Source organism: Equus caballus, chromosome 5, assembly GCF_041296265.1.
Source record: "Equus caballus isolate H_3958 breed thoroughbred chromosome 5, TB-T2T, whole genome shotgun sequence".
Lineage (NCBI taxonomy): Eukaryota > Metazoa > Chordata > Mammalia > Perissodactyla > Equidae > Equus > Equus caballus.
In genome coordinates this window covers 22,878,839-22,903,286 of record NC_091688.1, presented here as the reverse complement: position 1 = coordinate 22,903,286, position 24,448 = coordinate 22,878,839, and the positions used below count along the sequence as shown (strand labels likewise).

Sequence of the window (24,448 nt, the reverse complement as noted above, 5' to 3'; positions counted from 1 at the left end):
AGCTAACATCTTTGCCCATCTTCCTCTACTTTATATGTGGGATGCCTACCCCAGCATGGCTTGCCAAGCGGTGCCATGTCTGTACCTGGGATCTGAACTGACCGGTGAACCCCGGGCCACCGAAGCAGAACATGTGAACCTAACTGCTGTGCCACTGGGCCAGCCCCTGCTCTTCATTTTTTAGATCTCATATCAAGAGTTGGAAGCTTAGGTTATTAATTTGAGATCTTCTTTTCAATATAGGTGTTTAAAGCTATGAAGTCCTTCTAAGCACTGCTTTCACCGTATCCCGTAAGTTTTGATATGTCATTTACATTTTCATTTAGCTTGAAGTGCTCTCCAGTTTCCAGTGTGGTTTCCTCATTGACATGTGTGTTACTTAGACATGTATTTTTCATTTTCAAGTAGTTGTGAATTCTGCAAATTTTCTTTTGTTGTCAATTTGTAGTTTAATTCTGTTGTGGTTGATGAATATAGTTCATATGATTTAAATTATTTTAAATTTATTGAGACTTCTTTTGTGACTTATCACATGATCTCTCTTGGAGAATGTTGTATGTGCACTTGTAAAGAATGTGTATTCTGGTGTTGAGTGGAATATTCTGTAGGTATTGGTTAATTCAGGTTGGTTGATATTGTTACTCAAGTATTCTACGTCATTGCTGATTTTCTGGCATCATTTCCCTTTTTTCCCCCCTATTTCTTGTAAGGCAGTCTACTAGCAACAAATTATCTAAATGTTTATGTGGGAATATTTATTTTGCCTTTTTTGTTGAAAGATAGTTTTTCTGCAGTTTGTTTTCTTGGTTGACAGTGTTTTTTCCTTGTCCGCCTTTTGAATGTGCCATCCCATGGCCTTCTGGTTTCCATTTTCCTGATAATAAGTCAGTTATTAATCTTGTTACGATTCCCTGGTACATGATGAGTAATGTTTATCTTTTGTTGCTTTTAAGATTTTCTCTTTTGGCTTTTGACAGTTTGGCTATTATGGGTTTAGGTGTGGATCTCCTCGAGTTTATCCTTTTTAGTGTTTGTTTCCTTGGTATTTGATGACTTTCTTGGATACGTAGATCAGTGTTCATCAAATTTGGGAAGTTTTCATTTATTATTTCTTCAAATATTTTTCCTGCCCCCCCCCCAACCCCCCATTCTCTTCTGTTTCTTGGACTGCATTATGTGCCTATTAGTGTGCTTTATGGTTTCTACAGGTGTCTGAATTTGTGTCTTCCCCCTTTATTGTTTAATTTTATTCAGCCTGGATAATGTCTGCTCATCTGTCTTCAGATTTGCTGATTTTTATTTCTGTAAGCTCAATGTGCTATGGAGTACTTTTTAACTCTAGATTTTCTATTATTTTCTTTTTTACAAGTTCTGTGTTTTTATTGTTAAATCTGTATTTGATGATTTATTGTCTTTGTACTTTAATTCCTTAAACATGGTTTCTTTTAGTTCTTTGAACTTATTTATAACAATTGTTTTGAAATGTTTGTCTACTAAGATTTATGTACAAATCCCCTCAGAGACAGTTTTTTTTTTTCTGCTTTTTCTCCACAAACACTCCTTGTACACAGTTGTATATCTTAGTTGCAGGTCCTTCTAGTTGTGGGATGTGGGACGCCGCCTCAACGTGGCCTGACGAGTGATGCCATGTCCGCACCCAGGATCCAAACCCTGGGCCACCGCAGCAGAGCGCGCGAAGTTAACCACTCAGCCATGGGGCTGGCCCCAGAGCCAGTTTTTATTGACTGCTTTTTTTTCTTGTTTATGGGCCATACTTTTCCTGTTTCTTTGTATGTCTTATATTTTTTGCTGAAAACTTGACATTTTAGAGAGTATAGCAACTCTAGATTGTACCCCTCCTCCCCCCATTTTCTCAGGTCGGTTGTTGTTGCTATGTTTTTGTTTTGTGGTCAACCAGTGATTGTTTAGAGATTGTGGTTAAACTGTGTGAATCAGTGAGGCTGCTACCATTTGCTGAGAGTCTCTGTGTATGGGTTAGGGCATTCAAAATTCGATCAGTTTATAAGTCTGTCCTGGCTTTTACTTTCTGCTTGTGCAAGGCTTCCCATTCACCAGGAATGTGTGGATAGCTGGGGCCCTCTGTGGTCTCTTCTGTGCTTGTGTGTAACTTTCAAGATCCCCGAGAATATGTGGGAGCTTATCAGAGCACACTATGACTATCTTATTCTGCAGATTTCCCTGTTAAATATTTAGTTGTCTGTTGTTCGTCATTCATTGCTGTTGGTTTCAATCGCATGGAGCTTTTCAGTGGAGATCCAAATCATACTAGTCCCCTCCAGCAGCAGGAAGGCTGTTGATCCTCACACCTACTGTTGTGTTGTACTAGGGGTTGGAAAGGAGTAGCTCCACGTTAAAACATTATTGTGTCTCTTATTGCAGTTTACTACTTTTTCTTATGTAAATATTTCTCAATTTGTTATATATCTCTAGTCAATTTCCAGAATTGTTGTTTTGATAATTTTGACCAGTTTTGTCTGGGGAAAGGTCTGCTGAGCTTTTCATTCTGGCATTCTGGAAGTCCCACCTTCCATCACCACTTTTATAACAACTTTATAACTGTTTATTTTGCTCCTGCTCTCACTTGATTCTAATCCATTCTTTCTCTACCAATAGCCTGAGTGATATTTTGAAAATGGAGTCTGACCATGTCACTTTCTTGGATTAAACCCGTTGCTTTGAGGCTAAAACACAAAGATATTACAGTCTACAAGGCTATGAATGATTTGGCTTCTGCCTCTCTCTGCAGGCTCATCTTGATCCCTCCTCTGCACTTGTTCTCTTTTGGCCACAGGGCCTTCTTTTACCTCTGGAAGGCACCAAGGTCCTTCCCATGTTAGAGCTTTCATAGAAGCGGTGCTCCATTTGAGTGCTTTACTGTGCTTCTTCAATTGATATCTTCTCCTTGTCCATCAGGTCTCAGTTTTCCTGACATTTCCTCAAGGAAGCCTTTCCTCAGCTCTGTTCAGACCAGAATGGATTTCCTCAACTTCGTCGTCATTGCACACTGTTTTGCTTCAGTACTTAGCATATTTACAATGAAATATATATTTGTGAAATTATTTGTTGAATTAATATCTCTTTATTTACTTGTAATGTCTTTGAAGGCAAGGCATTTTCTCATTCCTTATTGTATCTTCCAGCTTAGTGCCTGTTACGTAGGAAATTCTCAATAATATATGAATGAGAATGATTCTATAGATACATATGAATGGGCACTTGACCGGGGGAGGAGAAAGCCTATAGGGACAGCTTTGGAGGAGGTGATAAATAAGTTGAATCCTAAAGTATGTGTAGTAAACAGCCAGTATGCATTTAAGGTAGCTTCTGAAAATATCAGTGGGTTTAAAATGCCTCCTGTCTGGCATTGCACAGTCATTAGTATATTTGTCCCAAAGGTTTGACAATGTATAGGATTCAACCATTTAAAATGGCATTAATTATATGCATTATTACATTTATATTTGTAGCTATATATGTAGTGGAACTCGCTACTGGGACTTCTTGCTAATCTGACCCTGAGTTTGATTTCTAGCTTTAATAGTAAGCTTCTGTCTTGTTCGCTTTCCTTGTCTTGGTCATGTGTTTCCTATTCCAGCATCCTTGGAACTAGGGCTCTGTTCTCTTTGGATAAGACCCAACCCCAAATTCTCCAAAATAGGCATTTGACCCAAAACTCAAGCTTGGCAGCTGGGAAGCTGTCATTTGATTTGCTATAATACCTTTCTTAGGATTTTTGGAAACAAGGTGGGGATGGAAAGACACCTATAGCATATCCCTGTAGCTGATTAGACACCTGTAGCACATCCCCATAGCTGATGTATTTCACAGTAGCTAATGTTCAAGGAAAGAATGGAGTAGCTCAGTTTAGAATTATTTGTATCAAAGTAGAGTTACATAAACTTGGACCTGAAGGGCTAATTCCACACTATCTCTAAAAAATTTGGTTGTGAAAATAAACAAACAGAAAACCTTGTTCCCTAAGAGTTCTTTATTACCAAGGTTTTTCTATACTGCAGATAATCACCGTTGATATTTTAAAAATTGCCTTGTTTAAAAAGAGAAGGGACTCTAGGAAAATATTATAGAGTTCTGCTTCTTCATTGAGTTTAGATTTTGTTAGCTCTGGAAGCAGAACTTTAGAGATTACGTACCTTGGGCCTTCAGGAATGTCCATCTGAGGATGATTGTTGGTATGCAATATTAACATTATGTAATAATAGTAATAGTAATTGTAATAATTATGATGATCTTTCATGTAGTTAGAACTCAGGCAGGATAAACTGAATATGCAACAATATATTTTGGGCAGGGTTTGGTTCTTCATTTGTTGGTCTCACGTCAAAGATATATGCGTTTGGTGGGTCTAGGTGAAATGGCTATTATACATTAAAAACAATAAGGAACCTTCTAAACTTCTGATACTCAGGAAGTTTAGCATACTGCAGCTGATTGGCATAAACTGCTGTATTTCCCACAGAGTTAAAGCTGAAAGAAGAAAGTCTGGATGAATCGTTGCTGGGCATATGTTTCTTGAATTGTTGGCTATTTTGGTGTCAACTTTTATGTTGAAAGTTTCATGTTTTAATGACAAAAATATTTACTGGAAATTATAGCTTGGAAAAGAGAACCACTTTCCGGCTTCTGCAAAAAGCTAGGTAAAGCATTGATGTGGGGTAAAGTAGCTGTGGAGTTTTATATTCAGATTGTATGAACAGTAAACAGAGCATCTAAAATAACCACTTGCACATTGCAACAAACACATCATCATTTGCTTAAAAAAGAGTTATAATTACAGTTGACGAAGCATGGACACCATAAAAAATGCATTAGTTTGGCTTGACACATTAATTACCTGTTTTTGCAGATGTTTTTATGTATTGTTGTGTGAACAGTTTACAAAATAATTACAGGAAAGTCATATGGAAAATAAACTAAGTGGGTGGTTTCTCGTCTAAATATTTTCATTCATGTGGATCTGTGAGGCACAGCTGCTGTGTAGCAAAAGCAGAGAGACAGATGAGGATTCTCGAAGGGTTTTTTATTAGATGGTCTCTGTCATCAGTATCACCACATTTTTATATCTTTAGTAACACAGTTTAAAAACATTAAAATGAGAGGGTTGGTTTAATCCCTGTGATTACTAAAAAAAACTTGGTTCGGACCAGAAAAAATGTAGATATCTACAAGTATTTTAAAGTAAACCAAACTAAACTAAAAAGCTCTAAGTGGAAAACTGCCACTATTTCAGCATAGTCATGCACCCCATAACGATGTTTTGGTCAACGATGGAGCGCATTTATGACAGTGGTCCTTTATATAAGACTAGTACCGTAGAGCCTAGGTATGTAGTAGGCAAAACCATCTGGGTTTGTGTATGTCTACTCTATGATGTTTGCACAAGGACAAAATCATATAAGGACACATTTCTTGGAACGTATCCCTTTTGTTAAGTGATGCATGACTGTACTAGCAGGTTATTAGGCACTCTGAGAAAGAGTTAATCATATTTTTGTAATTACTGGAGTTACATTGTTTTATATAACTTATAGCTTAAGTTATATCTTAACAATTAAAAATCGAGTCTTGTATAAATTGCACAGAAGTTCAGCTTATCTATTCTTTTTTAGGAAGTATTGAACATGTAAACCTGGTTTTTCTCGGAAGCTTACTTTGTTGCCATTAGTGGTCTCAAACTGTGTTTCATTTGAAAAATAACCAGATCATTGTGTAGACATATTGTACTTTTACTAATTGTTAAGAAACACATTTTCCAAAATTGTAATTGTGAAACAATAAAAAGAGAGTTTATAGACTTCATTCTATTTTATGTAATGGTTTATAATTACTTAGAAAATCTGCAGTGTATTTCCCTCATTGATACTGTTATGACAACTTTTCATAAAATTAAATTAAAATGTAGCGTCTCTTATTAGACCAACCATGCCACTTCTATGCTCTGTTCCTCTACATTCCTTTTCTATGAATTTTGCCTACACAGATGATAAAGACAATTATTGTGCATGTTTTCTGACATGTGTTTCATATAACTATCATTTAAGTTAGAGAAAGGCACTAAGTTATAGAAAGAGGTAATTGGAGCATCTCTAGGCAGGAAGGCATCGTTATCAGACCATGTAAATATTGGTGCAAAATTATTCATTTACGTTTCCATTCATTTGTTTAACAAAATGTTGTTGAAGGTCCTCTATATGTAATGTTCTAGGACAATGTTGAGATGACTATAAGCATTGAGATGACTGCGTCTGAACGTAATAGATGCTCAGTAACTCTTAGGCAGCTCTCCTTCTGAAGGGGTAGGAGTGGCAGGAATAAGTGGTTTGGAGAACTTTGTCACTCTAGTGGCTTACTTAAAAACCAATTGTTGGGGAGGATTTTCTTTGTTATCCTGAGATACTCTCAGAGGATTGAGTGACACATTCTTTGAATTGCTTAGATGTGGGAGATACATCTGTTCATGTTAAATCAATCTGAAGAAAGATGGAGTGGAGTCTGTTCTAATTCTGGTATGCACTAAGTCGATTTATTTTTTAGGGTGGGGATGCATTAAAAATGTGAAATTTGTAGGATTGAGAAGAATTAACTGCTCGTGATCAGTAATTCTGTTGATCACTTTACATCATCTCTAAGGAAGAGTATGTGATTCAGTATCATGACTTAAGGAAAATAATTGTTGGACTTTAGAGTCTTCCATGGATTTGCTACTTCTCTTAAGGTGTCTCTTATACTCAGTGAAGGAATGAGCAAAAGCCTTTGTGGGGGTTGGGGAACTTTCCATATTTACCGGTGTGGCAGATAAAAAGTTCTTAGTTTATGTGGAGTTTCGTTTCCAAATTTTCCCCTTATTTTTATTATATCTCATATGGCAAAATTTTAGCTCCTTGGTTTTAATTTGTTCCTTTTTCCTTTAGTATATTGCTAACTCTTTTTAATCTTTTTACCTTAATCTTTTAAAAGCCATTTGATTACAGCATAAGGGAAATTTAGAGGATTATTACTGTTTTCTTAAGGGACACTTAGGGGGTTGATTATTTATTTACTTTATTTATTTATTACTTACCAAGAGTTTATTGTCACAAAGAGATGGGCCAGGCAATGTTGTTTTGAAGAGATTGAGTGATTAGTGGTTTGGGTACTACCCTTTAAAATTGCAAAACAAAGAAAAATAGGTTGGGGAGCAGAAAGAAATGGTTGAATCTAAGAGAAGGCTGACTCTGTAGGTGTTTAGCACTCTATGATTTAATGATGTGTTTGTTTTCATTCAGTATTAGTGATAGTGGAAAACCTGCTGAGCAGCATTGAAAGTGATCATAAGTGAGGCGGCGCCTGGGTATGAATATTATTATGACTTTTGCTTTTACTATCCTTTGATGACTTTGAACTTCGAGGGGTCACATTACACTTGGTTTTGAAAAAACATTAACAGGGGGTTGGTTAAATGCGAATGGGAAGCCGATTCCTTGACTGACCACGTTCGTGTTATACTCGGAAAGGCTGATGGCTCCAGAGTTGTGGTAGACGTGTAGAACCATAAATTACTGTTCTTCTCAAGGTTGCCTTTTGTTGTCAGAACACTTAGCATAAGTCAGAAATGGTAGGCTATACCTGAAAAGAACAAAAAGAACCCATTAAGTATAATCAGTCAGCACTTAAAAAGACTATAACCACCAAGGCCATCTCAAACAGTCATTCTTTTATGTGACTGAAGTTATAAAAAAAAAAAAAAAAAGGAAGCACCAACAAACAAAAACTCATTCCAGCAAACCCAGGTTGATTTCAGTGTTCTTTCTAATGTGATAAATCTGAGTGAAAACCGAGCGTGCTTGACCAATACAGCAGCATAGGGCCTATTGAAGAATGTTTGTGGAGTAGAGAAATAGAGATAAGAATATAAGATGTGGCTAAGTAGAGTTTTATGTGGGGATTAATTCTGTGCATGTGGTGAAAATCAAGTATAGTTAAAATACTCTTAAAATATCTCATAAAATACAGATGTAGACATACTGTCTTTCAAGAAGTCTAACATCGCCACTCCTTCCTCTAGCATTGCTCTTGTTTTGCTGGTCCAATGGTGAGGCATTAGCTATATTCTTTTCAGTGCCTAAGGGTAAAATAACAGAATTGGAAGAACTGCTATTTATTCTCGGTTGTGAAACTGATTTTCATTAGTTCTGTGAGTAAAAATGCCATTTTGGCTTTTTATGGGTAAATGAGAAAAGGCCTTTGTTTCCCAAAGAAGTCTTTGGGTAACAAGGATGTTTGAGAGACCAGTTTTTCTCAGAAAGGCTCCTTCTCTTTACATAGTGTGGAATTTATACCTCTTTGTAGCTCTGATTTTTTTCTGTGTGCTTGTCTGTCATCTTCAGTCTCTCTCCTTCTCTCTGATTCTGCTCTGCTACGTTGTCTGATAGGCTCCTGTCTCAACTCCTTATGTTTATTTTCTCTTCATCTTTGTTCCCATACTCACTTGTACTTGTCCTGTGCTCTGTATTTTGCTTGTTCTACTCACTAACAGCAGGATAATCGAATTCAAATTCAGTTACCTGAAGTGTGGTGTCAGAAGACCTGACTTAGGTTTAGCTTCATATTAATTTTGTACCTGAGAAGGCATTTCACATCCCTGAGCCTCAATTTCCTTAGTTATAAAAGGAAGGTACTCTATCTTCTGTAAATAGAATTTGATATAATGAAGGAGTTCCAAGTGGTGATGACTTCTTGGATAACTTAGAATTTCATGATCCTATTATCTGTAGACTATGCCTTGTATAAAACTTCTCTTAATAACTTAAGTCAGAGTTGGTGCTCTGAGAAACGCAAGATAGGCAATCCAGTGTTTCTAATAATTTCAGTGATAACTTTGGAATTTCTTCTCATTTCTATTCAGTTATACTCTCTTCTTTCACAGATCACACTGTATAACCACCTTATATCCATCCTTTCTCCTGATCAGAAATTGATAACATAGAGTAAAGAAATACACGTTGACACAGTATACATAAGACGTCTTTTATGGGACACCAGAACTTTTTGACATAAAGATTTGTAAATAATGGGAGCAATTTGTCTCTTTTGAATAGCGAAGCCTGGTGGAAATTCTTGCTTTATATGAATGATTAACAGAAATGTAGAGAAACTTATTGAAGATAGTGGTTTATCTTTAAGTAGAATGTAAAATATGTTTCCATTTTTAAAAGCATTTATTAAGTGTCTACCTGGATATATGACTGAAGAAATAGTATAGCCACATGAGATTTTAATGAGATTAAAAGTTGAATTCCAGATAACCTACTTTTCCTTAAAAAATAATCGTTATGTGCTGTGTGTCTTAAAATGAAGATAAATTAAGGGCAGGGTCTATTAAAATTTTTAATCAATATCTCTTTAAAGTCACATTTTTCAATAATTTGATCAGTTAGAATTATTCTGGAAATCTACAGAGTAATCTTTTCTTTCCTGGTACTCACTGTCCTCGGTAAGTATCCAGCAGCAGATATCTACAAGAGGTATTTTTCATCCTTGGCTGCTGCTATTGATCAGTAGTGGTTGTGACCTACTTTTAAGGGGCTGATAAGGAAGGAGTCGTAGTATGTATATTTAAGGTTACATTTAAAAAGCCTTCCAGTATTTCCATCACTTTGTTGTTTCCATGGAAGTGGAACCACTATCATCAGCAGGAGTCCATTTCAATTGCTGGCTGCCGGTTCTTGTTTCTCTGTTACTATGGAGACTGCCCAGAAAGTGACAGAAAAACCAAAAGTTTAAAAAACAGTGATTTGATTACAAAATATGGTTTTAACTCTAGCTTTAATTAGGTGTTCTATAATCTTGGCAGTTTTGAATTTCAAATTATTTTGGGGAGAAGTTGATTTTTTTTGACAAAAGCAAATTTCAAAGTTTTATTAAAGTTTAATCACACTGAATTAAAAACTAAATTGCCATAGTTTCTATTAGAGTTGAGCCCAAGATGAATCAAAAATTCTAAATGGGAATTTAAGTTAGGGCTTGAAAGGTATAACCTAAAATGAGAAGAGCTAATGATAATGGGTATAGCAGTTAGAGTTTACGAACGGTAAAGTCAAAACTAAAGTACTAGTAGTATGTATAAATAGTGAGTATTTCTTATTTATATGGCACATTTTATCTTCAAAATATGTTATAGTTACTTAGGTGATTTTCACAGATTATGTCCATTTTTCAAATGAGTAAAGATAAAATCCTTGTGTTTAGAAATTAAGTAAATTTTAAGAACAGAGGAAGGAAGTATACTGAGAGTAATTGAGATTTGAGGAGTTGGAGAGTTAATAAATTTAAATTGTTCCAGTTACAAAGCAATAGAGATTTTTTTCCTTTACCAAGACCAGTTATATTTGTGAATTACTCATAAAGGAGAGAAGAGATGGAATAGTAATGTAAAAACTGTAAAGGGAAGTTATTTAGCAAAATTGTAGTCCCAACTTTGTTGCAGTTTTTCTTTGAGGTCTGTATTCAGTGAGGGTTCTTTGGTTTGCATGTGACAAAATCCGCATTCGAACCGCCTTAGGCATAGAATGGCAGGAAAGTAGGTACAGCTGAAATCAGGGACCCCAGTCACACTAGGATTTCTTTTTTTGTCTCTCTTATCTGCTTCTCTCTGTCAAGTTCCTTCTTTCTGATTGGCTTTTTGTGCATTGGCAGAAACCATGGCTGCTGGCAGTTCCCACTCCTCTTATTTCCATCATCAATAACAGAGAAGGACTGATCGGCCCAGTTTGTGTTGCGCCAATTCCTCCCTTTTCCAACTGTGGCCAAAAGGGTGGGATTCTAACATTGGCTCAGCTTGTGACAAAGGAGCTCACCCTTGGCTAACTAGTAGTGACTGGGGGACTGAGATCTGCAACGAGATACCGGCTTTCATTCAAACCGTGTTGTTAAGAGTTGATAGCGGTGGCAGTGGAGAGGTGGAGGAGTATGCAGGGGAGGAGAAAGGGGCATTTCCCAGAAGAAATAGAAGATGCTGTTCCAGGCAGAAATAAGAAGAGGTTTTTCCACTAGTAGTCTTTTGGGGAAAGATGTCTGCTTTACTATGAATCAGTTCATTTCAATTCAGCAAACCAGGTAATATTATTTTATAGGATTTGGTTTTGAGAGAAAAACCAAGATCGAACACCTTTACAATTTAGTGCGTCCAATATTACTGGCTCTGTTGTAGCTTCTTTTATGTCTGTTGTCTCCATTAATCTCCACAGTCACTTCAGGTATGTATTTCCATTTTAGAGAACGAGGAAGAGGTTCAGAGAGTTGAGATGACCTATCATCAGTCACATGACTAATGAGAGGCAGAGTCAGAATTCAGATAACCAAGGTTTCTGGAATGTAATCTAGGGCACTTTCCACTGTATGATACTTGCTTTTTGGTTAACTTCATTCAGAAGATGCATAGGGTGGGGGCTGGCCCCGTGGCCGAGTGGTTAAGTTCCCGCACTCTGCTGCAGGCGGCCCAGTGTTTCGTTGGTTCGAATCCTGGGCGCGGACATGACACAGTTCATCAAACCACGCTGAGGCAGCGTCCCACATGCCACAACTGGAAGGACCCACAACGAAGAATATACATCTATGTACTGAGGGGCTTTGAGGAAAAAAAATAAAATCTTTAAAAAAAAAGAAGATGCATAGGATGAATTATAAAAACAGTACTATGTATTAAGTGCTTTGATAAAAATGAATCATGAATAGTATAGAATATTATTTATGAAAGGAACCTTAGAGATCATATCCTATAGTGGTTTTTAAACTTTTTGGCTTTCGGCCATGGAATCCTTTCTTCAAATGAAATGTTATATCACAGCCAAGCACATAAAGTGGATAAAAGCATAGGATTATCCCACTTTGGAGAGGAGAGAACCCAGTGCTTCATGGGCTGGTACACCTCTTTTTTAACATCTTGAGGTCTTTGGAGGCCACACTGAATACCTTTTGTTTAGGGAAACTGAGAGCCAGACAAGGTAAATGACGTGTTCACTTTCTCATAATTGTATATTACAAGGATTTCACTCACATTCTTGTTTTTAGTTGTAAAGTGGGTAACAATTTATTGTTAATGAAAAAATCATGAAGCTTTTAAAACTCAATTAGAGTGAATCAGTTACCTTGAATAATTTTACTCTCTAGTTTGGTGATACTTTTACAGCATGTTATATCCATGTCACAGCTGTTATTAAACATCTGTCGTATTTAGTCCTATTGGTTGAGTCGGACAACGGTATAGTGTCTGGACTAGGCTAGTCTTTTGTCTTCAGAGCTTTTTGCACTACATTTCTCGTATAGTGACTCATCCTATAAATTATATCAAGTTCTCTGTACATGTTTAAATGGGAGAGTTTCAGATTTTGGATAAATGAAATTCATGGGGATAATATTTAGATTTTGCTGAAATTAGTAACTTTGACGTTTGTTCCAGTTTTGAATCTCCCTTCTTTTCAGTTAGCAACGTGTACAAACAATGAATTGGGTAAAAGGGAGATAATCTTCAGATTGGATAAAACAAAGTTTATTTATTTTTTACATGTCCAGAATTTTGTTTTCTTCTTTTAGGAGAGTCAAGTCCTACCCGTCGAGAAGCTGTGAAGAGAAGAACAGCCGAGTATCTCATGCGAGCGGAGAGTCTCTGTAGCCTTTATAAAGGAAAACCTCAACTTGATGACGTAGCTCAGGTATGTCTCATCTTTCATTTTGTACTTTCTTTAGCCATTTTTCCTGTCTTGTCTCGGCTTTATTTCTAATTAGAATGTTTGAGAATTTTGGTCTTTGGAATTTTATCAGTAATTTTCTTAAAAGTTATTGGTGGAAAGAAAAGTGTTAAAGCAAACCAACCAAACATGGAATAAAATGGGGCTTGCTTTCTCCTTCTCTTTCTCAGTCCGTTGTTTCTTACTCCTTCCCTAGTATCCCCATGTGTAGGATGACAGTAATTTATACTGAATTTTATTTGAATTTTTTTAAGTTATGGTTCTTGTACAATTTCTTTATAGTTTTATTGATTCATGCTAAAATTAATCATTTAAGCATAAGCCCTACAAATATCTGCTATAGATCACCTAGAATTATAAAGGCATAATTCTAACAGGAATGTTTAGCTTATTTGGGACTACCTAGTCTTGTCTTGTCTAGAAAGCAGATGAATGCACAAAATATTAGAACATTGTGAATTATTATTATTGTTTTTATTTCATTTCCATCTGGATTTGGCAAATTCTGGAAGAAACTTTTCTGTTATTTTTTCTTTATATTAAACTAATTTTTTTCTGATGCAATTTAAGAATCATATCTTCTAGAGATGGGAGAAACTGTTTATTTTCTTAACTGATCTAAGAGGCAAGCAGGCTTGGATGTCTACATACAAATCAAGTGCCTGCCTTGTAAAAAGATCAGCCTCTCAGCCAAGCTTTTGTAACTTTATAACTAACTTAATAAGTTTTAGCCCTGTTTTTCATCTCTCTCCATATATGGCTTTATATACTTTTTTCCTCTTTTTTTTTATGCTTTACATGCTTTTTCAAAATTATAAAATGTCTCAATTTTCTAGTTTATAAACGGCCCCAAATTTAATCTTGATTCATTGGACCATTAAAACTTTTTGTTGTTTATTTTCTGAGTCCTTTTCATTTTCTGGGTGACCTTTTAAAACATGCAGTTATCAAAACTATCCATATTAGTGAGAATTTTTGATGTTAAGAGTTTGACCATTCCTTTTACAACAGAAAGATTATACTCCAACTTGGAAGTAATATACTCTCGTTACTTGCTCTAACATAATGAGTATGCTGTAAGATATCTGCTGACTCATTTTCAGATTGTTAATTATTGTGACTCTTTATTCTGTATTCTCTTTGCTAATTTTTCCTATTTTCTATCGTTGATTCTTAAATTATATTACTAAATTTATTTCCTTTAACTCTATACGATTGAATTTTATCTTTTTTTAAATGGAATATTTATCTAAAGATTACTTAGAATTCAATTTCTTATTTTCTGTGCAGTTGGCAACCCTTTTCATTCGCAATCCTGATGTATACATTCTTAATTCTGTTTTTGAGGACATTGATAAAAGTATTAAATAGGATGGACCCCTATGAACTTACTTATTTTACTAAATCCATCTTGTGTATAAATATTCTAAAAGTTTTACAGAGTCAAAATTACCAGTATTCTATTCTTCCTGTTAGCGTTAACTTTGAACATTCTACCGATATTTACTCTTTCAAACTCCCTACTTACACATTTCCTGTTTTAGTTCCCCATAATCATGTCTATGGAGGAATAATTTTTTAGGCAAATAAATATATAAAGCCTTCTGTGTAGCTTTTGACTTGGAGAAGGGAACCATGAAGCATATCAGCCAGAATTTCCCTTCAGTCATAGCTTCTAATGGAAATTAAACAGAAGATGGCAAATACAGGAAAGCTGATTGTATTAGGTTGTATATTGATTGACTGAGCATCTGTTAAGACTCTGTTTGCATGCACTATCAAACTAGGAACAGTTTGGAGTTATACAAAGATGATGACACAGTCTCTGCTCTTGCAAGCCCTATAGCATAATTGAGGACCAAAATAGGTACATAATTGAGGAAACAACACTTAGAGAGAATGGTGAGAGCTATATAGAATGATGGCAACTTAGAAAGGGTAAAAAGGGGTACCTAGTGAATCAGATTTTATGATCAGTTCTTAGGCAAGGAGGCTAGAGGAGAGTTTTTCTTGCTAGAGCAAGATGTTTTTCTTTTATGTGAGGAATTGCTTTTGATTTTCAGTTTTGTATTTTATTCTCTTAAATCTGGCCCTTATTTAGGTCAGGGACATGCTTGATTATTTTCCTATCCATAATTTAACTTAAATGTCTTCTAGAGGTTGGTTCTTGATTAGCTTGGTGAATTCATTATTTAACCATCTTTGGGCCTCAGTTTTAACAAACACAAGGAGAGGATTGATAGGAATGATTTCTAAGGGCCTTTTAGCTCTTAAATTCTGTGCAAAGCACATATTTCTCTCTTGAATCCTTGTTCAAACATTTCTTTCTAGCCTGGTTGGTTAACAGAATAAAGGAATCCTTTCTGATTTAAAAAATATTTGTGATTACTATTTTCCTCTTTGCTGCTGTCTGGGCCATGGCAACCTCCACCCAAGTTTTCTGTGAACGGCTTAAGCTTTTGCTTTATTGAATTTATTTATAAGACTTATGTGGTAAATATAAAAATTCTGAATTTCCCAGTCATTGATGGTAATATTCTTTTCAAAAGAGCCCAAGAAGGAACGAAAGTGCTCTCCTGTTCTTTCTTTTCTTCGTTACTTCATTGCTAAAAGGCTCCCAGAAGCTGTAAGGAGCAGCTTTCAGAAGAAAAGGACGTAAGCTTTGTTTGATGCAAAGGTGAAGTCTTAACTGAAGGAGACAGATTTTTTTTTTCTTCTCCTTTTTTGTTTTTAAAATTGTAGATGACTTTGAATAATTGAAGAATTAATATTAAAAGGAAATTTTCCTGCAAAAGACTTGGAATAGCTTTTATGCTATTTTTAGCTCTAGAAATTTTAAATTCAAGATGAATGAAATTTAGAAAAAGATAGTAAATGGTCTAAGTTTAGGACATAAAAGACTGTATAGTTTCTAAAATGTGAATACATTTTTTGTTATGCAGTTGCAAGGTGTGAATGAAAATTAATGTGTAAAAGGTATGCCTTGCCTGAATCTTTTGTAGATTGTGAGTACAATTGCTATAATGATACTGAAAATATATTTCTATTGTGCATTTTATTTCCTGGCATTATTGGTATTTCTCAATTCTTCTTTAGAAAATACTTGAAAATGAGTATTGTGTCATCCTCAGTGAGACGTGGGCTAAGTGGAGATGGCAATCAGGGGCATTTTAAATCAGTAATAAGACTGCGATTAAGAGTCACGCTTGAAATGTGATCTGAGAGAGGCTTAGGAGGCTGGGTGTTGAGGGTTAAAGATTGACAATGAAAGTCTTGGCAAAGCCAAAAGTCTGCAGATGAAGCCAAGTTTAGAAACTCGAGTGTATTAGCTCTCAGGGTTCACAGTGTGGTTTCTTGGTATGTTCTTTGTAATGCTTTCTTTTTGCCTTTGATTACTTATTTTCCCCCAAATAATGGAAACTTTAGTTGTTAGTGTCGTCAAGTCGATTCTGACTCCTGGTGACCCTGTGTAGAGCAGAGTGACACCTTGTCCAGTCTTTTTGCTCCATCCTCTTATCTTCTGGCATTATATCAGACATTGCTCTGCTGCTATTTGTAAGGTTTTCATGGCCAACTTTTTCAAAAGTGGGTGGCCAGTCCTTCTTTCTAGTCTGTCTTAGTCTAGAGGCTCCACTGAAACCTGTCCCACCATGGGTGACCCTGCTATTGTTTGAAATACTGGTGGCATAGCTTTCAGGATCACAGCAACATGCAGCCACCACAGTATGACAACTGACAAATGGATGATGTAGTTCCCTGACCAGGAACGGAACCTAGGCCTCGGCAATGAGAACACTGAATCTTAACCCTTAGACCACCAATGATGACTTATTCTCAGACTGTTTCAGGAGGAGTAGCTAATCCTACTCCAGATGTGGTTGGTGGACCAGCTTGTTGGAAATGCAGAATCTTAGGCCTCTCCACAGACTCACTGTATCAGAATCTCTGTTTTAACAAGGTCCTCAGGTGATGTGCATACGTGTTAAAGTTTGTGAAGTGCCACACTAACAGATTGGTGAGAATAGAGATAGAGCTCATTGAGAATAGGGAGTAATATCAGGTGAAAAGACTGTGGACAGAATAAATACTTCAAAAAAAAAAAAAAAACAACCAACCAACCCAAACCAAAAACAAAGCTTCACTTAGCTGTTTAGAGAATCTAGAACAAGAATAGAAAATAGACTTTCCTAGTGTGCTAACTCTAACCCACAAGTAGTAGCGTTCAAGAGCACTGTATTGAGCGGAGTGTGAGACAGAGTGTGGGGTTAATAGATGTGTCTGCCGTGGGCTTGCCCAGTTGAGTGATATGTACTTGCCATCTTCGGTTTTGAAGATTATTGGATCATCATATATTCCCGCCTCTTCCCCCTCCTTGCCCCTGTATTTAGTTTTGGTGTAGGTAAGTACAACTACTCCTTGCTTTTCTAGGCATCTTCTGCTATGGTAGCTCCTACATATAAGTGGAAATCTTACTTTTTTCATTAGGGAAATCAGCCATGTTGCCTAGAAATACACTGCATCTCTCTTCCCCCACCCTCACACCCACCTTATAGCGTTGGGCTAAAGTTTCCCCAAACAACGCTATATTATTTTCTAAATAAGATTTAATCCCCTCTTATCTGTTACTTAGTTTTGTCGTCTTAGACAAATTGCTTAACCTTGCTGCTTCCCAGTTTTCTCATCTGAAAAAAAAAGAGAATATTGGACTTGATCTCTGTCTCTCTTTATTCTTAAATTTCTGTGGATTTATGTTTCCTTTTGCCTTCTGAAAAAAGGAGTAGATCTATAGGGATTCTACCCAATTTAAATGCTGCATATAAGAAATACAGGATTTTTTTATTGATGATTTTATTTTATGATCTTTCTTTGTTCATTTCTCTGATCTTAAGCTTTTATAGATGGTTAAAGTAGAAAGAGAGCTTTAATGATCACTTTGCCTTTGGTCTTTCCCATTACCGTTTCACCATTCCCATCTTTGCAAAGGAAACCTTGCTAAATCACTGTTTTCACTGGTTTGTTTCTCGTATGAGACTTGTTGTCTAGACTCTGGAGAATATGATCCAGACTTTTCTTCCTGGCATTCAAGGCCTGTGAAAACTGACCTTAAGTGTATAATTTTATTTGCCTCTCTTCTCCAATTTGAATATTTTTTCCCCACCAAGCCAGTTTCTGTCCAATGCTGTATATAATATCCTCCTCCTAAGCTAATTTCTATATAGCATTTAAAATCACCTTTAGTCTCACTTCTTCCTGAGACGACAGTTTATCATACACTAACTAATCACTTAGCTCTATTGTCTTGTATTTTTTTAAAAAATTTTACTGTTATTTAACTTTTTATGTATTTGGCTTTTCTGCTCAAGTAAGTTGTAAACGTCTTGAAGCTAGGGACCGTGCCTTTTGGTGATATAGCTCCTTTTTGGTTATCATGCACATAATGGGCACACAGTAAGTATTTATTGAAGGTGCAGTAGAGATTCTGTAGTTTGTGATCTTCGCTGTTGAAATTGCTGAAGTGAGCTGATAACTTTCTTTGGGAACTGAAAGATCCAGTGACATGAGTGAGTAAAGAGGTGTAAGTAGGAGATAGGGATGTTGGAGGCATATTTTCAATGACTAATGTAATGGATAAATTATCATTTAAAGTATTCTTTTCCCCGTATAAGTTTTCTTCAACATCTCTTTTAACAAAATCACAGGCGGTTCTTACTCTTTCTTGATAATAGAGTAGGAGGAGATGAATTTTCCGTCATCAGACTGTGTTGCGTAGTAGAGGACTGCAGGCGTAGAGTAAGGAATTGGAGTCTAGTCTGGGATCGTCTACTGTCTCTCTTTCTGACCACAGTCAGCCACCCTGAACTCCCCTTTATTAGCTGTGAAACTGGGGATTGTAATAACAACTTCCTGTAAGTGCCACGCTCAGGGTGGCACGAGGGATGAAGATGAAATAATGTAATATAAACTAAGATAGAAGAGACTGTTTCTGTTATATGTCTGTTTACATGTATGACGTTAAGATACCTTGCTAAATGTTTTTATATCCTTAAAAATTCCCCTTAAATTTTAGGCTTTTAGGGAGGCAGAGATGTATTTGTTTTTTGTAGCATCTAGCTCAGCCCCTCATGAAGTGAGAAATTAAGTAAATGAAACATGTCCTAGAAGTATAAATTAAATCAATTTTAAAAAATTATTGTTATCCAGTCCAATTTCCACTATCACTGGTGTTCTCAAGTTAAATGTCTTTAAAAAATAAAAAGTCGACGTCGTCTTTTTCTTAAAATCAAACATCACCTCTTCAGACATATTGAAGTTCTTCTTTGCTTGCTAAAACAAAAAACAGAAAAATTTGAAAGCCATTCGAATTGCTACTTTTAGAAAATTTCACAAGTGGTAGTTTTCCCAGTTGTTGATGATGCCTAATTTATCTGTGCGAACTGCTCCGCTTGTTTCCCTCTTCTCTTCTTCCTTCCTCTGTTTTCTACTCCTTCTTCCAGCTAGCATCATAGACACGGTGAATATAAAGATGAATAGGGCATATTTCCTGTTCTCAGGGAGCTTCCTGAATAGTGATGTTGGTCCGTACAAGGACCTGAAGTATCAAAAATAGTATCTCAATATCTCTATTAATCATGACATTTGATTAACCAGGATATTTCTCTTCCACTCATGGGGATCACAGTGTTTCCTATATATTCTAATAATTTTTTTGACAACAAAAATATCTGCTTTGGGGATATAATAAGGCTTTGTGTCTCTTGTCATCCTTTGCAGCATCACTATTTTCATATAAGGATTAATATGGCATTGCTTTCTGGTTATAGATGCCAAATGGAAGTATCTTTGGAGTGTATCTAGTCTCATGTCTTCTTTACTGATAGGGAAAAACTAAGACCAGTTGGATGGGAAGTTAGGATCACAGATGTTTGAATATTTGAAAAAAAGTTTTCTTTATCCTGTAAATCATCTCTTTTCCAGGCTTAAACGACCTCAGTTTTGATAATTGTTGGTTCTATGGTGGAGTTTCTGAATTTTTTATCATTGTTGGTAATTCTTGTTGAACATGAATCAGCCAATCGTTCTTAAAATACATAGTATATATTTATAAAGTAACATTAAAGGACAGTAGTTTCATGATGAGAGAGAATGACTTGGGTTCCCTCTCTCCCCAAGTTTATCTATTATTACGTTGTTTTTTAGTCCCCTCCTCCCCCTACCTTCCAAATTACTCTTGAGGTCCAGTCTGGGATAAATATAAGGCTGTGATGGATTGTTGGCTCAGTTATGCATTTGTTACAAAGTTTCATTATAGCTGCACAGTTCTGCATTGAGTTATTGCTCTAGAAACTCTATCAGCTCATTAATTTTTCTTTTTAAAATTTTGTTTTCAGTGTTATCATGATTTATTTACTTGCAACTTTTTTCTTGCTTTTTCTTTTTGATTTTCTTTATTTTTGATTTTGTTATTTTTTTATTTTACATTACAGACAAACAGAAACTTCCTCCTTTCATCTTTCCGTTCTCTGATTTATGATAAATTTAGTTTCCTTTGGCCTGGCATTTGCTTTGGCAGGCAGTCTTCCTTCAAGTACCTCCCTGATTGATGTATAATCTTTGATATCTTCCATTAGCCTCCAGGATCACTAAGTTCAAGGCCCCCTTGGAACCTAAGGAGCCCTGCCGAGGAGCTGAAGGCCTTCAGAGTCCTTGGGGTGATTGACAAGGTAATTCTTCAGTGTCTCTTCAAGAGTTCAGTTATAAATCGACTGCATGCTGACATTATGTCTTTGAAGCTTTGGATCTTAAGGATATGAAACAAAAGGAGAAAATGACTCAAATGCATCTGCACTTTAAAATAACAAAAGCAGAAGAGAAAAAGCTTTTATCTAAGCAATTCATGTAAGGTCATGCAAAATATATTTGAGCTAAAGGAGAAAGTGCCTATTTATTGGCATTGTCAGAGTAAGGGGTTTGGTTTTATAAACCTGTGATAGCAGGGTAAAGATACATTTTGTGTTAGTTATAAAAACTTGTGAGTTAGTAGTTGTTCAACATTAACTGGTATAGTCAGCGTAGTGGTCAGAAAGAAAATTCCTTTCTCCCGATAACTCATTTATTGAGCACCTACTGTGTGGCAGACCATATAGTAGGCATTTTATATAAAACAACTTGCTTAATCCTTCTCACAGCCCTGTTCTTTGTATCTTAGTGGGAAAGTGATGTTTATAACAGGTTAAGTAATGTGATCAAAAGTCACAGAGCTAATTTAGGGTAGTGCTGGAATTCAAACCTAGATATTTGTGACTCCAAAAGCTGTGCTTTTTCCAGTACACCAAACCCCCCCTCCACACACACATAGTTTTATATCGGAATAAAAATACTGTGATAACAGAGATATCTGCCATTGAATTTTTACAAATTTGGTGACATCTCATAGATGCCAAACATTAACAGTACTGGACCTGTCAGAGAGTTTACGAGTGTAATTTTAAAACCATACACAATAAACCATGTTTTAAGTATATATGATCAACCACTACTTTACCTTTCAAAGTAAAAGAAAATACTTTATTTAACATTAGATATAAATTAATTTAGATTTTTTTACATTAACTATCTTTTATGAAGCACATTAGTGTTCACTTGTAACTTAATGTTCGTTGGGTACTTGTTGTGTTCTAAAGTGTGTGTGTGAGTCCATGCTCAAACTGAACAATGTGCAGTATATCTCAGGCAATTTAGACAGTAATTAACAGTTTGTGGTATTTCAAAGGGGACGTTAGGTGGGATGTTACATGAAGCTGTCAATGTCTTACTAAATTCTTACAAGCATCATTTTTCTCAAATAAATTCATGTGACTGAATTTTGAACTTAAAGAATTCTAAGCAGTAGGACTTTTGAGCCTGAAATACTCCCTTACCACATTTTTTCTAGCTTTTCCAGTTCGGAGAACATTCTGTTTGAGAGTACAAAGAAGCAAAATAGGAATTCGATAGTTCCTAGGTTCTTGGGTTTCTCTGCATGCAAATATGCTTTCTTGATGTACAGTGTCTGCTCCCTCTCTTATAGCTGTTTATTTTGACAAAGTGTGACCTTTCATTGCCATTCTCTAAACATGAGTAAGTCTCCTTGAAGTTCTGGTAATAGCTCTGAGTCTCAGAGATTTACCCAGGTAAGGGCTTGACAGTGGAAGAACTCCTAAATTCTGTGCTGAGGCATCATTTATTACTGTTTTTATTCTGTTAACCTGGGAAGTGTGTTTGGTTTTTCAAAGGTGACATTTAATTTTTTTAAGTAGAAATAAGGAAATACGTATTTGGGAATTAATAAGCTTTGCAAATAATCTTTTAGAATTTGTAACAGTCTCTACTTTATAAAAACATGAACAGATAGAATTTTGAAAATTTGAGTGGTTTTTTAAGATAAATTCCTTTCCATTGTACTGAGGAGTACCTAAAATTTGGGTTTTAGAAACTTAAGGTTTGGAAGAGAAATGTTGAATAAATTCAAACACTAGAATATACACAGGGTACACTCATCTAGCCTGTACAGAACAGTTTCTCTGATTCTGTTTCATTAAATTATTTGTTCTATATGAGTTATTTTGAGTATTAGCTATTAACTTAGGAAAATAAAATTTCCCTAGGAATAGGATTTTGCAAACTTTTATATAGAAAGTAAATAAAGCAGATTTGTTCATTAATGTCTAGACTGTAAACTCCATGAGAACAAGATTGTGTCTTTCTTGCTCACCTCTATGTTCTCAGCACCTAAAATCCTGCCTGGTGCATAATGGGCGCTCAATAAACATTTGTTGATTGAATGAATTGAAACATAAATAACTTTAAATACATCATATATAGAGTGACACCTACTGGTCTAATATGAGACTGCTTCCTAGCATCGTTCAAGATATTGAGGTGTCTTTACCCAGAGGAGCAGTAATTCTATTGCTGTATCTTGGCCTAGTATTTAAAGGGAAATAAATGACTTTCTGTTCTTTAATTGGTATTAGAAAATCCTTCATTAACATATATATGCAACAAGGATTTTAAACCTTAGGGTTCTTGGAATATAAATAAGCTGGTGTACATTCAGAAGCAAGAATGATAAGGCTAGTGAAGACTCTCAAAATTGTATCATGCAAAGAACAGCTGAAGAATGAGGGAAGGTTAACCCAATAAAAGCATGTGTGGTCTTCATATTTTTGAGGGCTATCCAGGATAGAGTGACTGTATAATTTTTTGTTCAAATCTTGAGGGCGAAAGAGGATATTAACTATGCCAGAACCATAGGTGCAAACTGGGATCATCTTAGGCAAATCAGGTTGTCTGGCTTTCCTGGAAGAAAAGTAGTGAGGGAGAACAGTTGCTTGTTAATATTCCCATAGGATATAGCTGCAATTAAATGAGTGCAAGTTTTCAGAATTTTGCCGAATGAGTGGAGATACCATTCAAAAATTAGGATTGACCAAAGGCAGACTGGACTCCTTCATATCTTGTTTGTTTGTTGCATTAGAGATATTCAAGTAGAGGCTGAAGGATCGTTGATGGGGATGTTGCCTTCATCCAAAATCGTCATACAACAGTTGATATTAAAATTGTAAGAGATACAGGAGAAACTTGTAAAATTGTAAGAGATACAGGAGATAGCCAGTTAGCTCTTACAATTATGGGCCAGATCATTGTAACTTTTTATATTACTTGAGTTTTCTGAGGACCAAACTCTTAGGATTACATACTTCCTGCATACCATGTACTATTCTAATGTCTGCACATAAACTATTTAATGCTCTCAAACTTCCGGCAGATAAAGAACCTGAACTCACAGAGATTGGGTGTATTGTCTAGAGACACCTGGCCACTAAGTGGTAGAGCTGGAGTTTGAACCAAAGTCCGTCTCTTTCCAAAACCAGAGAAGTCTCTCATATTCAGAGCTGTATTTTATGTGATTATAACATTTATGTCCTTTATCAATTTATTGTATTTCAATATCATTATTTTTTCAGCTTTCCCTTTTTAAAATCAGTATGCCCTTATTACTATAAATTAATATATGAATAATAAGAATTTTTAAACTACAGCCTTCAAAAACTCCCACAGTGATTAATAGGGTTTTGCTGTAACTAATTGAATGCGAGAGTCAGGTCTTATTTGATCCTTACTAACCACTATGCATTACTTGTTTTATAAACACTTTGATGCTTTCAAACTATACTAATTTAAAGGTAAAAATATTGAAATAATTATTGCATTTATTGATTAAAAAATTAGAAATTGAGATATACACCGTTACCATCTTTAAAGTATAAACCTCAGAAACTCTGTGTGATCCAATTGGGAAATGCTATTCTAAATTATTCTCTTTGATGGTTTCATACTATTTTATCATATACTGTAGTTTATTTAATCAGTTCCCTATTGTTTGGCTCAGTAGGTTGTTTTCCTATTTTTCTCTGCCCGTAATGAATATTCTTAGAGATAAATATCTTCTATTGTGATTCCTTTAGTGTACTCTTTCAGAGTTGGAGATCATGAGTCAGAGAGTATGTGTCTGTGTTTGAACCTCTCCAGAAATATTGTACTAATACAGGCACATGTCAGAGATATGGTGGGTTCAGTTCCAGACCACTGCAATGAAGTGAATATCACAATAAAGTGAGTCACACGAATTTTAGGTTTCCCAG

General features: G+C 35.7%; 1 protein-coding gene and 1 long non-coding RNA gene across 15 annotated transcripts in view; one reads left to right on the top strand and one right to left on the bottom strand.

Annotated features, from left to right (window-relative positions):
- The window catches only part of RPS6KC1 (ribosomal protein S6 kinase C1), a 172,106-nt gene that overhangs the window by 84,770 nt on the left and 62,888 nt on the right, over positions 1-24,448 (top strand). For 9 of the 14 annotated variants that reach the window (XM_001488504.6, XM_023640738.2, XM_070266698.1 and 6 more), the window contains 2 exons: positions 12,610-12,728; positions 20,393-20,485. In XM_001488504.6, coding sequence (XP_001488554.2) covers positions 12,610-12,728; positions 20,393-20,485 — 212 coding nt within the window. Of the gene's footprint in view, positions 1-243; positions 292-12,609; positions 12,729-20,392; positions 20,486-24,448 lie in introns of all 14 variants that reach the window. The other 5 variants (XM_023640737.2, XM_070266697.1, XM_070266703.1 and 2 more) reach the window with 2 other exon arrangements.
- On the bottom strand, positions 7,261-8,727 carry LOC111773474 (uncharacterized). The gene is made up of 3 exons (XR_002807930.2): positions 8,358-8,727; positions 8,044-8,140; positions 7,261-7,644 (listed from the first exon to the last, which is right to left on the bottom strand). It is a non-coding gene; the product is annotated as an uncharacterized lncRNA (long non-coding RNA).